This window comes from Triticum urartu, chromosome 4A, assembly GCF_056163025.1.
Source record: "Triticum urartu cultivar PI428250 chromosome 4A, HENAU_Tu73, whole genome shotgun sequence".
Lineage (NCBI taxonomy): Eukaryota > Viridiplantae > Streptophyta > Magnoliopsida > Poales > Poaceae > Triticum > Triticum urartu.
The window spans coordinates 109,332,594-109,347,536 of record NC_141876.1 but is presented as its reverse complement, the minus strand read 5'-3'; the positions used below and the strand labels follow the sequence as shown (position 1 = coordinate 109,347,536).

Sequence of the window (14,943 nt, the reverse complement as noted above, 5' to 3'; positions counted from 1 at the left end):
CATATCAAAAATAAACGGGGAGCTATAACGTGAGCTATTGAGCTACAACATAATTTGAAAATACTATCATGACTAAGTTCATAATAAATTAAAGTTCAATTAATCATATTACTTAAGAACTCCCACTTAGATAGACATCCCTCTAGTCATATAAATGATCACGTGATCCATATCAACTAAACCATGTTCGATCATCACGTGAGATGGAGTAGTTTTCAATGGTGAACATCTCTATGTTGATCATATCTACTATATGATTCACTTTCGACCTTTCGGTCTCAGTGTTCCGAGGCCATATCTGCATATGCTAGGCTCGTCAAGTTTAACCCGAGTATTCCGCGTGTGCAAAACTTTCTTGCACCCGTTGTATGTGAACGTAGAGCTTATCACACCCGATCATCACGTGGTGTCTCGGCACGACGAATTGTAGCAATGGTGCATAATCAGGGAGAACACTTATACCTTGAAATTTAGTGAGGGATCATCTTATAATGCTACCGACGTAATAAGCAAGATAAGATGCATAAAGCATAAACATCACATGCAATCAAAATATGTGGCATGATATGGCCATCATCATCTTGTGCCTTTGATCTCCATCTCCAAAGCACTGTCGTGATCTCCATCGTCGCCGGCATGACACCATGATCTCCATCATCTTGATCTCTATCAACGTGTCGTCCCATGTTCGTCTCACCAACTATTGCTTTTGCAACTATTGTTATCGCATAGCGATAAAGTAAAGCAATTATATGGCACTTGCACCTTATGAAATAAAGAGACAACCATAAGGCTCCTGCCGGTTGCCGATAACTTTAACAAAACATGATCATCTCATACAATAATTTATATCTCATCACGTCTTGACCATATCACATCACAACATGCCCTGCAAAAACAAGTTAGACGTCCTCTACTTTGTTGTTGCAAGTTTTATGTGGCTGCTACGGGATTCTAGCAAGAATTGTTCTTACCTACGCATCAAAACCACAACGATTCTTCATCAAGTGTGTTGTTTTAACCTTCAACAAGGACTAGCCATAGTCAAACTCGATTCAACTAAAGTTGGAGAAACAGACACCCGCCAGCCACATGTGTGCGAAGCATGTCGTTAGAACCAGTCTCATGAACATGGTCATGTAATATTGGTCCGGTCCGCTTCATCCAACAATACCGCCGAATCAAAGTAAGACGTTGGTGGTAAGCAGTATGACTATTATTGCCCACAACTCTTTGTGTTCTACTCGTGCATAAAACATCTACGCATAGACCTGGCTTTGATGCCATTGTTGGGGAACACAGTAGTTCAAAATATTTACCTACGATCACGCAAGATCTGTCTAGGAGATGCGTAGCAACGATACGGGAGAGTGTGTCCACGTACCCTCGTAGACCGAAAGCGGAAGCGTTTAGTAACGCGGTTGATGTAGTCGAATGTTTTCACGGTCCAACCGATCCAAGTACCGAACATACGGCACCTTCGTGTTCAGCACACGTTTAGCACGATGACGTCCCTCGAGCTCCTGATCCAGTTGAGGACGAGGGAGAGTTCTGTCAGCACGACGGTGTGGCAATGGTGATGATGAAGTTACCGACGCAGGGCTTCGCCTAAGCACTAAGACGATATGACCGAGGTGTGTAGCTGTGGAGGGGGCACTGCACACGGCTAAGAAAATCTTGGGGTGCCTTTGGGGTGCGCCCTACCCATGTATATAAAGGAGGGAGAGAGAGGCCGGCCCTCCTAGGGGCACGCCAAGTGTAGGGAGTCCTACAAGGACTCCCAAGTCCTAGTAGGATTCCTTTCCTTTTCAGAGTAGGAGAGAAGGAAAAGAGGGAGAGGGAGAAGGAAAGGGGGGTCGCGCCCCCACCCCTTCCAATTCGGTTTGGGCAGGGGGGAGGCGCACGCCACCTCGTGGCCCTTCTTCCCTCTCTGCATTAACTTCCCCCGACGAATTCCCGTAACTCTCCGGTACTCCAAAAAATACCCAAATCACCCGAAACCATTCCGATGTCTGAATATAGCCTTCCAATATATCAATCTTTACCTCTCGACCATTTCGAGACTCCTCGTCATGTCCTTGATCTCATCCGGGACTCCGAACAAACTTTGGTCATCAAATCACATAACTCATAATATAAATCGTCATTGAATGTTAAGCGTGCGGACCCTACGGGTTCGAGAACTATGTAGACATGACCGATACACATCTCCGGTCAGTAACCAATAGCGGAACCTGGATGCTCATTTTGGCTCCTACATATTCTACGAAGATCTTTATCGGTCAAACCGCATAACAACATACGTTATTCCCTTTGTCATCGGTATGTTACTTGCCCGAGATTCGATCGTCAATATCATTATACCTAGTTCAATCTCATTACTGGCAAGTCTCTTTACTCGTTCCGTAATGCATCATCCCGCAACTAACTCATTAGTCACATTGCTTGCAAGGCTTATAGTGATGAGCATTACCGAGAGGGCCCAGAGATACCTCTCTGATACACGGAGTGCCAAATCCTAATCTCGATCTATGCCAACTCAACAAACACCTTTGGAGACACCTGTAGAGCATCTTTATAATCACCCAGTTATGTTGTGAAGTTTGATAGCACACGGGGTGTTCCTCCGGTATTCGGGAGTTGCATAATCTCATAGTCAGAGGAACACGTATAAGTCATGAATAAAGCAATAGCAATAAAACTAAATGATCATTATGCTAAGCTAACGGATGGATCTTGTCCATCACATCATTCTCCTAATGATGTGATCCCATTCATCAAATGACAACACATGTCTATGGTCAGGAAACTTAACCATCTTTGATTAACGAGCTAGTCAAGTAGAGGCATACTAGGGACACTCTATTTTGTCTATGTATTCACACATGTACTAAGTTTCCGGTTAATACAATTCTAGCATGAATAATAAACATTTATCATGATATAAGGAAATATAAATAACAACTTTATTATTGCCTCTAGGGCATATTTCCTTCAATATCACATCATGTCTTGACCATATCACATCACAACATGCCCTGCAAAAACAAGTTAGGCGTCCTCTACTTTGTTGTTGCAAGTTTTACGTGGCTACTACGGGCTTCTAGCAAGAACCGTTCTTACCTACGCATCAAAACCACAACGGTGATTTATTAAGTTTGTTGTTTTAACCTTCAACAAGGACCGGCCGCAGTCAAATTCGATTCAACTAAAATAGGAGAAACAGACACCCGCCAACCACCTTTATGCAAAACTAGTTGCATGTCTGTCGGTGGAACCGGTCTCATGAACGTGGTCATGTAAGGTTGCTCCGGGACGCTTCATCCAAAAATACCGCCGAATCAAAATAAGATATTGGTGGTAAGCTGATCACCGCCGACAACTCTTTGTGTTCTACTCGTGCATATCATCTACGCATAAACCTGGATGTGATGCCACTGTTGGGAAACGTAGCATGCAATTTCGAAAAAAGTCCTACGCTCACACAAGATCTATCTAGGATATGCATAGCAATGAGAGGGGGGAGTATGTCTACGTACCCTTGTAGACTAAAAGCGGAAGCGTTTCACAACGCGGTTGATGTAATCGAACTTCTTCTCGTTCCGACCGATCAAGCACCGAACGTACGGCACCTCCGAGTTCTGCACACGTTCAGCCTGATGACGTCCCTCGAACTCTTGATCCAGCAAAGTGTCGAGGGAGATGAGTTCCGTTAGCATGATGGCGTGGTGACAGTGATGGTGAAGTGGTCCATGCAGGGCTTCGCCTAAGCACTGCGAGAATATGACCGAGGGTGTAATCTGTGGAGGGAGGCGCCGCACACGGCTAACAGATGTTGTTGTGTGTTCTAGGCGCCTCCCCCCTCATATATGTAGGTGGGAGGAAGAGGGAGCAGCCAAGGGGGCGCCCCAAGTAGGAGGAATCCTACTTGGGCACCCTCCCAAACCTGCACGCCCCCTGCCATATATAACCGAGGTGGAAGGAAAGAGGGGGGAGATGGAAGGAAGTAGGAATCCTAATCCACACTTTCCTTGCCCTCCCTTGTTTCCTTCTCCTCCACATAGGGATGGCCTCTATAGGGGCGCACCAGGGCTGGTGTGTTCCCTCACTTGGCCCATAAGGCCCATATCTTTGTCGGGGGTGCCCGAAACTCCTTTCCGATGACCCGATAAGTACCCGGTACCCTCCAGAACACTTCCGGTGTCCGAATACCATCCTCCTATATATCATTCTTTACGTCTCGATCATTTCGAGACTCCTCGTCATGTCCATGATCTCATCTGGGACTCCGAACAACATTTGGTCACCAAATCACATAACTCATATAATACTAAATCGTCATCGAACGTTAAGCGTGAGGACCCTACGGGTTCGAGAACTATGTAGACATGACCGAGACACCTCTCTCGTCAATAACCAATAGAGGAACCTGGATGCTCATATTGGCTCCTACATATTCTACGAATATTTTTATCGATCGAACCGTTATGACAACATACGTAATTCCCTTTGTCAATCGGTATGTTACTTGCCCGAGATTCGATCGTCGGTATCTTCATACCTAGTTCAATCTCGTTACCGGCAAGTCTCTTTAATCGTTTCGTAATACATCATCCTGCAACTAACTCATTAGGCACATTGCTTGCAAGGCTTCTTATGATGTGCATTACCGAGAGGGCCCAGAGATACCTCTTCGATACTCGGAGTGAAAAATCCTAATCTCGATCTATGCCAACCCAAAAAACACCTTCAAAGATACCTATAGAGCATCTTTATAATCACCCAGTTACATTGTGATGTTTGATAGCACACAAGGTATTCCTCCGGTATCCGGGAGTTGCATAATCTCATAGCCAAAGGAATATGTATTTGACATGAAGAAAGTAGTAGCAATAAAACTGAACGATCAAGCTAACGGATGGGTCTTGTCCATCACAACATTCTCCTAATGATGTGATCTCGTTCATCAAATGAAAACACATGTCTATGGTTAGGAAACTTAACCATATTTGATTAACGAGCTAGTCTAGTAGAGGCTTACTAGGGACATGGTGTTTTGTCTATGTATCCACACATGTATCAAGTTTCCGGTTAATACAATTCTAGCATGAATAATAAACATTTATCAAGATATAAGGAAATATAAAATAATAACTTTATTATTGCCTCTAGGGCATATTTCCTTCATCTCCAACATCCTAGCTAGCTTCACAGGGTCGCCGCCTGCGAGCCACACATATTGGTTGTACAACTCCATCAATCTACTTCTCCACAGCACCTTCACTCGCCGACGGTGGTTTTTGAATGGAAGAGGAGAGGAGCGGCGCTGGTTTTGGATTGGAACGGGAAAAGGACGATGGTGGTTTTGAAATGGAAGAGGAGAGGAGCGACACTGGTTTTGGATTGGAACAAGAAAAGAGCGTCAGTGGTTTTGAAATGAAAGAGGAGAGGAGTGGCGCTAGTTTTGGATTGGAACATGGGAGGAGCGGTGGTGGTTTAAGAGGAAAGGAGAGGCACTGGTCTTGGAAGTATTGTTTTGTTTTGTGTATTTTGGGTCAAAGTTTGACCACGTACTATATTTGACAAGCAAAATGTGAATGCATGTCATCAAAAATTGTATCGTTTGGTTCGTATCTGAATGTACTTTCAAGTTATATTATTTTTGCAATGTATAACATATATTTTATTTGTTAACATCATGGTCAAATATGACCTAGAATACAAGGGAGACTAGTTAATGTGGGGTCGCTTTCTTAATTGAAGGGTAAATTGATTTTTATCCAGTCACAGCGCACCGGCCCTCTCGTTCAATCCTGTAAATCATTGTGGCACACTCCTCTCCCTCTTCTCCATTGCAAAACCATCCTCTCTCCTCTCCATCTTCTCCATTCGAAAACCACAGTCTCGCCTCTCCCTCTTCTCCATTGCAAAACCACCCCCTCTCCTCTCCATCTTCTCCTTTGCAAAACCACCATCTCGCCTCTCCCTCTTCTCCATTGAAAGACCACTGCCTCTCCTCCCATCTTCCAAAGCTAGCACCAGACATCTCAGAAGGACATCTATGGAGAGGATGCTGCCGCGAATCAGGCAGATCGCCGGCGGCGACCAGGCGAAGTTAGGAAGGTTGAAGGAGACTCTTACTTGGTTTGACAACGAGTGGGAGATTTCAAGGACGGTGAGGGCCATGTGGCAATGTATGTGAAAGAGCGAGACGACGACGATGAGGGCGGCGATGTACTCCCCGGCGGCAGTCATGCCGCAGTCCTTCGAGTTCATCGAGTATTTCCTCTAGGCGATGGAGCAGACAGATTCGCTTGAGGCGAAAGTCAGGCGGAGGTGGTGGGCGTACAGGTCGAAGGTCGAGCATCCAGAGGATAACAAATCAATCGAGTACAGTGTGCTGCTCGTGAGGGCGCAGTGCCAGCCGGAGCTATAGGAGTATTCGTTCTCCCACCGCAAGAGGAGGCCGGATGGCGCGACATCGCTTTCCCGCCGTTCTCCACGATTCCCTCGCCACTTTCCTCATTTCAACGGCGGCGGTAGGGTTTAAGGTAAGCTTCGCACTAGCCTAATCTCCCATCTGCTCATGGTTACAATCATTGTGACGGCTAATGAAAATCATACGGGTAAGTACTGGGTAGTACGCCGATTCTCCGAGTACTACACCAATCACCCCAAAATAGCTCTGGACCAAAAACAAAGTTGTGACAATGTTTACAAACAAAGAAAAATCAATTGGTGCTTCTTTCAAAAAAAGTAGTCCCTAGAAAAGTGCCAATATAAACTACTAGTATTTGATTAGAGGATTTGCTGCCGAGAAAGATCTGTCCATAGAGAGCGCCACCCATCCCACCGGTGGTGGATGCCAATGCTTAGATGGAGCATGGTTGGTGTCGGTAATTTTTACTTGGCACCTGGGGTGCGCTATGCTGTGTAACATATTATGTTACCAAAACATATCTCCTCATAATTGCTTGTCACATAATTAAATGTGTTGATTTGGCATGCATGTTACTCCCTCTGTTCCCAAATATAAGTCTTTCTAGAGATTCCAACAAGTGACTACATACGGAGCAAAATGAGTGAATCTGCACTCTAAAATATGTCTACATACATCCATATGTTGTAGTCCATTTGAAATAACTAAAAAGACTTATATTTAGGAATGGAGGGAGTACTAGCTAAGTTTCTCTCACTATGGCCAGGCTTATATGAGTGTTCTTTAGGTCTGAGGTGACATAGTAATCGTATAATTTCAAAAATAGGCTTCCGTTTTTCTTTTGCGGGGGAACAATAAGCTTCCTTTTCCTCTTATAACCAACTAGTAATTATATGTTGTTGTCATGTCATCTAAAAAACCAGCATGTACAGTCACTATGTCACTCGTACAACAATCCAAGGTCCACTATTAGATTAGTACCTTTTTTACCTTCTCCTTTTCTCTATCATTATATTATTACTCAAGAGACTCCACTCTTTCCATGTCGCTCTCACGTAGTCAGTAGTGCAATGTGTACTTGTTCTTACACCACATTATTACTCGCTCGGTACATGAGTCAGTGCAGTTGGGTTCATGCGAAATCTGTCACCTTTTGCCACTTGTGGTTATATCACAATCAGAACCGGCCAATAGACATTAGTTGCCTATTTGGCTTGGAAATGCAACTGGGTCTGGTGGGTTTACATTTTGGGGTTGGACATGGAACTAGAGGTCGGGGCAAGTTGCGTGTTAAAAAACAAAGCACAAGCCTAGTTGCGAATCAAAGGGTGTGCTTGCAACTAGGAGAACTACGAGCTGAGTTACGAGTTGAGGATGGACTTACAACTGGGAAAACTACAAACTATGTGACTAATTGCAAGTCAAGGGTCGACTTGCAACTAGGATAAAACAAATTACGGTCCTAGTTGCAAGTCAACGATGGACTTGCAAATAGGATGAAAGACAAAAAACACAAGCCCAGTTGTGAGTCAATGGTGGGCTTGCAACTGAGATAAAAATTATGGGCTTAATTGCGAGTCGAGGGTGTACTTGTGACTGAGACAAGTATATAAAACTACGATATGAGCTATGATTTGAGGTTGGACTTACAACTGATATGAAAAACAAAACACATACTAGTTGCGAGTCAAGGGTAGACTTGCAACTGGGACATCAACAAACTATGGCACCAGTTGCGAGTCGATCGTGGACTTGCAACTGGGACAACAAAAAACTATGATCCTAGTTGCGAGTCGAGGATGGACTTGCAATTAAGACAACTACGAAACAAATGACCCAGTTGTGAGTCAAGGGTCAACTTGCAACTAGGATGAAACAAACTATGGTCCCACTTGCGAGTCAAGGTGGACTTGCAACTGGGATAAAAAACAAAACATGTGCCTAGTTGCAATTCGAGGATGAACTTGCAACTAGGAGGATTATGAGCCCAATTGCGAGTCAAATGTGGACTTGCAACTGAGACAACTACGAAACTACAAGCGGGGTTGCGAGTCAAGGGTCGACTTGCAACTAGCATGAAACAAATTACAGTCCCAGTTGCAAGTCAATGGTGGACTTTCAAATTAGTTGAAAGACAAAACACAAGCCCAGTTGCGGGTCAAAAGGTGGGCTTGCAACTCGGAGGGTGAGCTTGCACCTCGGACAACTACGAGCCCAATTGCGAGTCAAGGGTGGACTCGCAATTGGGACAACTACGAACCCAGTTACAATTTAAGGGTCCACTTGCAACTCGGATGAAATAAGCTATGAGCCAGTTGCAATCAAAAGGTAGACTTGCAACTGGGATGAAAAACTAAACACATGCTCTAGTTGTGAGTAGAGGGTGAGCTTGCAACTTGGACAACTACAAAGCCTAATTGTGAGTCGAGTGGGACTTACACTTGGGATAACTACGAAACTACGAGCCAGTTGCCAGTCAAGGGTTGACTTGCAACTGGAATGAAGCTATGGGCCCAGTTGCGAGTCAAGGATGGACTTGCAACTAGGATGAAAAACAAAAACACATGCTCTAGTTGCGGGTCCAGGGTGGGCTTGCAAGTTTGACAATTACGATCCCGGTTGCGAGTCAAGGGTGGACTTGCTCTTGGGACAACTATGAAACTACGAGCCCAGTTGCGAGTCAAGAGTCGACTAGGATGAGACAAGCTACACGCCCAATTGCATGTCGATGATGGACTTGCAACTGGGATGAAAAACAAAAACACATGCTTCGGTTACGAGTCGAGAGTGGGCTTGCAACTCGGACAGTTACGAGCCTAGTTGCGAGTCAAGAGTAGACTTACAACTGGGACAACTACAACTCTACAAGCCCGGTGGCAAGTTAAGGGTCGACTTGCAACTGGGATGAAACAAGCTGTGAGCCAGTTGCAATCAAAAGGTAGGCTTGCAATTGGGATGAAAAACAAAACACATGCTCTTGTTGTGGGTAGAGGGTGGGCTTGCAACTTGGACGACTACGAGTCCAATTGTGAGTCGAGGGGGACTTGCACCTAGGACGACTACGAAACTATGAGCCAGTTGCGAGTCAAGAGTCGACTTGCAACTGGGATGAAGCAAGCTATGTGCCCAGTTGCGAGTCAAGTGTGGACTTGCAACTGGGATGAAAAACAAAAACACATACTCCAGTTGCAGGATGGAGGGTGGGCTTGCAAGTTTGACAATTACGAACCCAGTTGCGAGTCGAGTGTGGACTTGCACCTAGGACAATTACGAAACTCCGAGCCCAATTGTGAGTCAAGGGTTGACTTGCAACTAGGATGAGACAAACTATATGCCCAGTTGCGTGTCAATGGTGGACTTGCAACTGTGGTGAAAAATAAAAACACATGCTCAAGTTGTGCGTCGATGGTGGACATGCACCTGGGACAACTACAAAGCTATAAACCCAATTGCGAGTCAATGGTCGACTTGTAACTAGGATGAAACAAACTACATGTCAGTTGTATGTCAAGGTTGGACCTATAACTGGGATGAAAAATAAAACACAGGCAAAATAACCGGGGTCAAAGATCAGTCAATGAGAAGATGGGCGATAAGCTTCATAGTCGAGGCCCCCAAACGACAACATATATAGGCCCATGTGGAAAAAATGCAAGAACATGACGACACAAAACAAATGATACAAGAGGACGCGCGACGAAAAGAAACAAACTGAGCGTGCATGACCGAGTTTGTGCAAACATTAAAGTGAACAAATCAGACAGAATTACATGAGCTGAAACTTATCTAGATTAGATTTAGCAAATCTGAAAATGAAAAAATATAGTTACACTCCTCTCTAGCTACACGGTCAAACCAAAAGAAAAAGGAAACAAGGAATAAAAAACACGTGTCGCTCCACAAAAAAGCTAAGCCCACAAAAATACCAATACACAAAACATAATAACGGCTCACTAAAAGAATATCATATTGGGTCTCACTGCTTCACGAGGGACAAACAAAAAACACGACGCAAGGGCAACAAACATGACTCAGAAGCACGTGTATCTACCGGTATATGAGTTAGATTAAACATTGTTAACTCTCATTTAGATAATAATTAGCAAACCAATCCCGAACAGGACCTAGATCGCGTCGCTAAAATGGTCCAACAAAAGACACCAACAAAAGACACATACATGAACAAGTCGACAAGAAGATATGAAACACACGATGCGACACAGAGCACACGTGACAAAATAACCCACAATCAAGATTTGCACAACATTTAAAGCGAACATATGACAGAGTGAAAACAAGTTCATGAATTTTAAACATATAAATGACGAATAAAAAGAAAAAGGAAAAAAATTAAAAAGTGAAAATAGAAAACATAAATGAAAAATCATGAATTTAAAATATTTCATAATTCCAAACAAATAATGAAATAGAAAAAACAAAAGAAAAAAGACAAATAAAACAGAAATGAAAAAAACACTAGGAAGTCAAATGGGACAGACTTTTGAAAAGAAATATAAAAAGGCAATCAAACCTCGCACCAACAACGACCTTCAGGAGTATAGGCTCGTGAAAATCAACAACGGACCAACCTCGACCAGTAACGACCCGGACACAGGCAGCGCGAGACAGCGCATCAACTAGACCATTGTGTTTTGCACAAATATTAAAGACAAATGATCCAACGATTTTAGATTTAAATGCGAGATAGTTATTTCACATCTAGATGTGAAATAGCAAACCCGATAGAAATAATATCTCAGAAAAATTACCGCGTTCCAAAGGGGGGGCGCTTCAGATTGTTCATACTTACGGTAGCAAACAAAGGCAACAATGCTCTAGAAAAAACCATGCGAATACAACAGTAGGACCATTCCAAAGTAGTTTACTTAGGGTGGCAAAACACAGTATATACTCTCTGTCCATCTCTTCCATCAGAGCTGGTCTCGACCTGTAACAACGACGACCCACTGGCTGGCTAAGGTGCCCTCAAGCTGCTCAAGGCGCTACTGGCTGACAGTGATGCGGTAGATTATTAGATAGACAGCTCGCCGACGGATCAGTAGCTGTAGTTCTTGACGAACATGTTCTCGCTGGCTTCCGCGGCCTCGCCGTCGCTGGTGTACTTGCCGAGCTGCGCCAGGGAGTTGGCCTTGGCGCGCAGCAGCAGCGCCTCCTGCGCCGCGGCCACGTTCTCCGGCCGCCCGCCCCACGTCTTGAGGCAGGTGTTCTGCAGCGCCCGCGCGTAGGAGAAGGACACGTGCCACGGGTTCGGCGCCTGGTTCATCGCGTTGAGGTTCAGCGTTGCCTCAACCTCCGACTGACCACCAGACAAGAACTGCACCACCACAGAAAAGAAACAACATAGGATGTAAGCTTCTGCAGAAATAATATAATGGTATGTGGATTTCTGAAGGCATACTATTTTGGCACTTTTGAGTTAGTTACTATGTCACCATGCAAATTGGTTGTTGAGGATAGTGTCTTGTCAACATAATCTTATATTCATGATTGTGCACTTAGGTTTGGGAGGGTGCTCTGCTCACCATGATGCCGGGGACGGAAGGGGGGATCCTTCTCTGGAGGAGCTTGAGGGTGTAGCTGGCTACTTCCTCAGGGGTGGCCCTGTCCTTGCACTCAGCACCAGGGGTCACCATGCTTGGCTTCAGGAGGATGCCCTCAAACATGACGTTGTTCTGAGCCATGTAGTAGAAGGTCTCCGCCCACACCTTCTGTGCGACCTCGAAGGTCCTCTCGATGCCGTGCTCACCGTCGAGCATGATCTCAGGCTCCACAATCGGCACCAGCCCATTGTCCTAGAACATCAACAAACAAGAGGTTTACATATCCACTAGAATGTTGTGCCTGACCATTGTGCTGTAGAAGTTTGGACTGTTAGGAAATGGGAACAATACCTGTGAGATGGCCGCGTAACGGGCAAGACCCCAGGCAGCTTCCTTGACAGCAAGCTCAGATGGGCCGTTAGGAATGCTGACAACAGTGCGCCTGCAAGAGAACTTCATGTCAGCTAGGGTGACCTAAAGGAAGGTAAACTGTCCTTGTAGGAGCAAATATCTAACCACTTGGCGAAGCGAGCGCCTTGCTGGTAGTATGCTGCTTCACGGGAGGCAAGGCCATCGAGACCTTGGCACCACGACTCATCATTGGAACCAACAAGTGGCACAAGACCCTGAGAATGAGCACCAGTTTAGAAGAATGTTTTGTTTCTAAGCTTGAAATAAACCCGGGATCATCAGTTTTTGCTTGTAATGTATAGCTAGTCACATGAGCACATATGATTGTTCTGATGCATTAGTAATAGTAGCAGTTTGGATCTTCAGTTTAGAATTGTTTTAATTAAAAAAGGCTCTAAGAAGGGAATGCATGTGCCAATTTGGAGTGAAATCAGTGGACAGCCTACCTTGTCAACCTTGATACCGGGAACTATTCCCTGCTCGACAAGGATGTCAACAATCTTCTTTCCATCAACAGTCGACTGGTAGAGCGTCTCCTCAAAGAGGATAGCACCAGAGATGTAGTTTCCCAAGCCTGGTGGAGTGACAAGAAGGGTCCGGTAAGCCTGGCGGTTAGCCTCGGTGTTCTCAAGGCCAATCGAGGCAAGTCTCTTGCCACAGGTGGCATTCGACTCATCCATGGCAAGGATACCCCTGCCTGGCGATGCGATGGTTTTCTGCAGCAGGAAGAATAAAGCTTGAGATCTTCTGAACCATAAGTCCATAACCGAATGAAACCTTTGCTCGTTTGGTAGAAATTTTACTGTTGTAAACTTGATGATTTATGCTATCAAAGATTTAAAGTTTAGAAGAAACTATGTAGTTTTGTTATGACTTATGAACCTTCAGATGGATTGCTCAGCTTAAGCCGGACACATGGATTCAAACAATGATATCACTGGAATGCGAGTTGTTTAATTTCTGTGCGCCATGATGCATCCTGCCATATCGTTAAGCTAGTGGTGATTAACCCGTGTCATGTCTTACTGCAGATGTCTAATCGAGAAACACATCACGTTTATGTTTGGATTTTCACAAGCTCTTTTTTGGTACAACACAACATCAATCATATCTATTTAGCTCGCTGCGGTGAAGATAGAAAAGTTACTGTACCAATGCAATATCGAAAACATATGTTATGCATGTTCATTCAGACTAGTGATTTTGGTGTGATCAAAAGCAGCCAAACAATTTCCTCTGCGTGACAAAACATCCGTCTTATGTCGAAGGGATTATGATAAACGGTACTAGGTTAACTGTTCGTCCTAATAAGAATACATTTGATTTATCACTGGTAGTTTCTGTATTGACAATACATCCAGATCTCCCCTTCCCACTGATGTAAAGAGGATTCTCACCAGAAATTACTGCCCATCAAGGATCAAACCAATACACGCATATGCATGGCAAAATTTTAGAATTATACTGTTGGTGTTAAGAAAGCATACCGCGGTTTTGACAAGCTCATCGGCGTATGCGCTGGCACGGACAACCATGGAGACGGTCACCGGCTTGGGGGCGGCGGCCTGGCGCATGGTGCCCCATTCGGCCTTCTTGGGAAGGAAAGACGATTTGAGGAGAGTAGCAGACGCCATTGTTTCTGGAGGCAAGCAGATCAGGTGCTACCCTCTTCTTTGACACACCTTACAATTGCAGCCTTTCCTTAGGGGGGGTGAGAAGTGCAGCAACCGCTGAGATATAAGGGTGAGCACCTGGGCGCACAAGGGATATGAGTTGTGAGGCGGAGGTTGGCCTTTTGGATATGGATGGCTGTGATTTGGTTGCTCCAATCCTCTTGCCACCTCTTTTTTGTCCTGGCTCTGCCACATGGCTGTCTCTATGATTTCGTTCCCTTTTCTGTGTACCATGTAAAACCTCTATAATGCTGATTTTCTTTTCTTGTTTGCGCTATGCGGTCCATAAATATTGTCTGAATGTTCTTGGCCTTAAGGATTGGCCTTGGCTGATGAACCGTTCTGCGATTCTGTGGGTGCATTTCACCAAGGGTTATCGCCCTGGCCTTGGCTGATGAACCGTTCTGCGATTCTGTGGGTGCATTTCACCAAGGGTTATCGCCCATAAGCGTCTTCTGACGGTCGAGATGCCCTGATATATTGCATCCATGTATTTGTCCAGTAACCGTTGATTCCGTGGAATAAATCAGTTTTCTCAGTCAGTCTTTTGGTGATAACAACTCGAGCTGTGGTTTGTGTGGCACACCATTCTTTGTACTGTTTCTGCGACAGAGTCCTGCTTCTCCTTGTGCCCCAGTGCCTTGTAACAATCTTGTATCATCCCTTGACCCCATGAATCTTGATATGATGCTTTCATTTAGGAAAAAATTATTTCCCTAGCCTTACCAAAATGTCTGAATTTTGATGTCATAGTATTTCCTATCAAAATGCATTAGTAGGAACTGGGAAGTGTCACACTGACTAGGAGAAAAACAGAGAAATATGGATACAAATATGCATATTTTCCAGACTGGAGGTG

General features: G+C 44.7%; 1 protein-coding gene across 1 annotated transcript; it reads right to left on the bottom strand.

Annotated features, from left to right (window-relative positions):
* Nucleotides 1-11,303: 11,303 nt before the first annotated feature.
* Nucleotides 11,304-14,197, bottom strand: LOC125550941 (fructose-bisphosphate aldolase, chloroplastic). The gene is made up of 6 exons (XM_048714078.2): nt 13,899-14,197; nt 12,858-13,127; nt 12,517-12,626; nt 12,352-12,442; nt 11,983-12,252; nt 11,304-11,774 (listed from the first exon to the last, which is right to left on the bottom strand). Exons 1-6 carry the CDS (start codon nt 14,043-14,045, stop codon nt 11,496-11,498), a joined length of 1,167 nt encoding a protein of 388 aa, XP_048570035.1. The 5' UTR covers nt 14,046-14,197; the 3' UTR covers nt 11,304-11,495.
* Between the last annotated feature and the right edge of the window lie 746 nt (nt 14,198-14,943).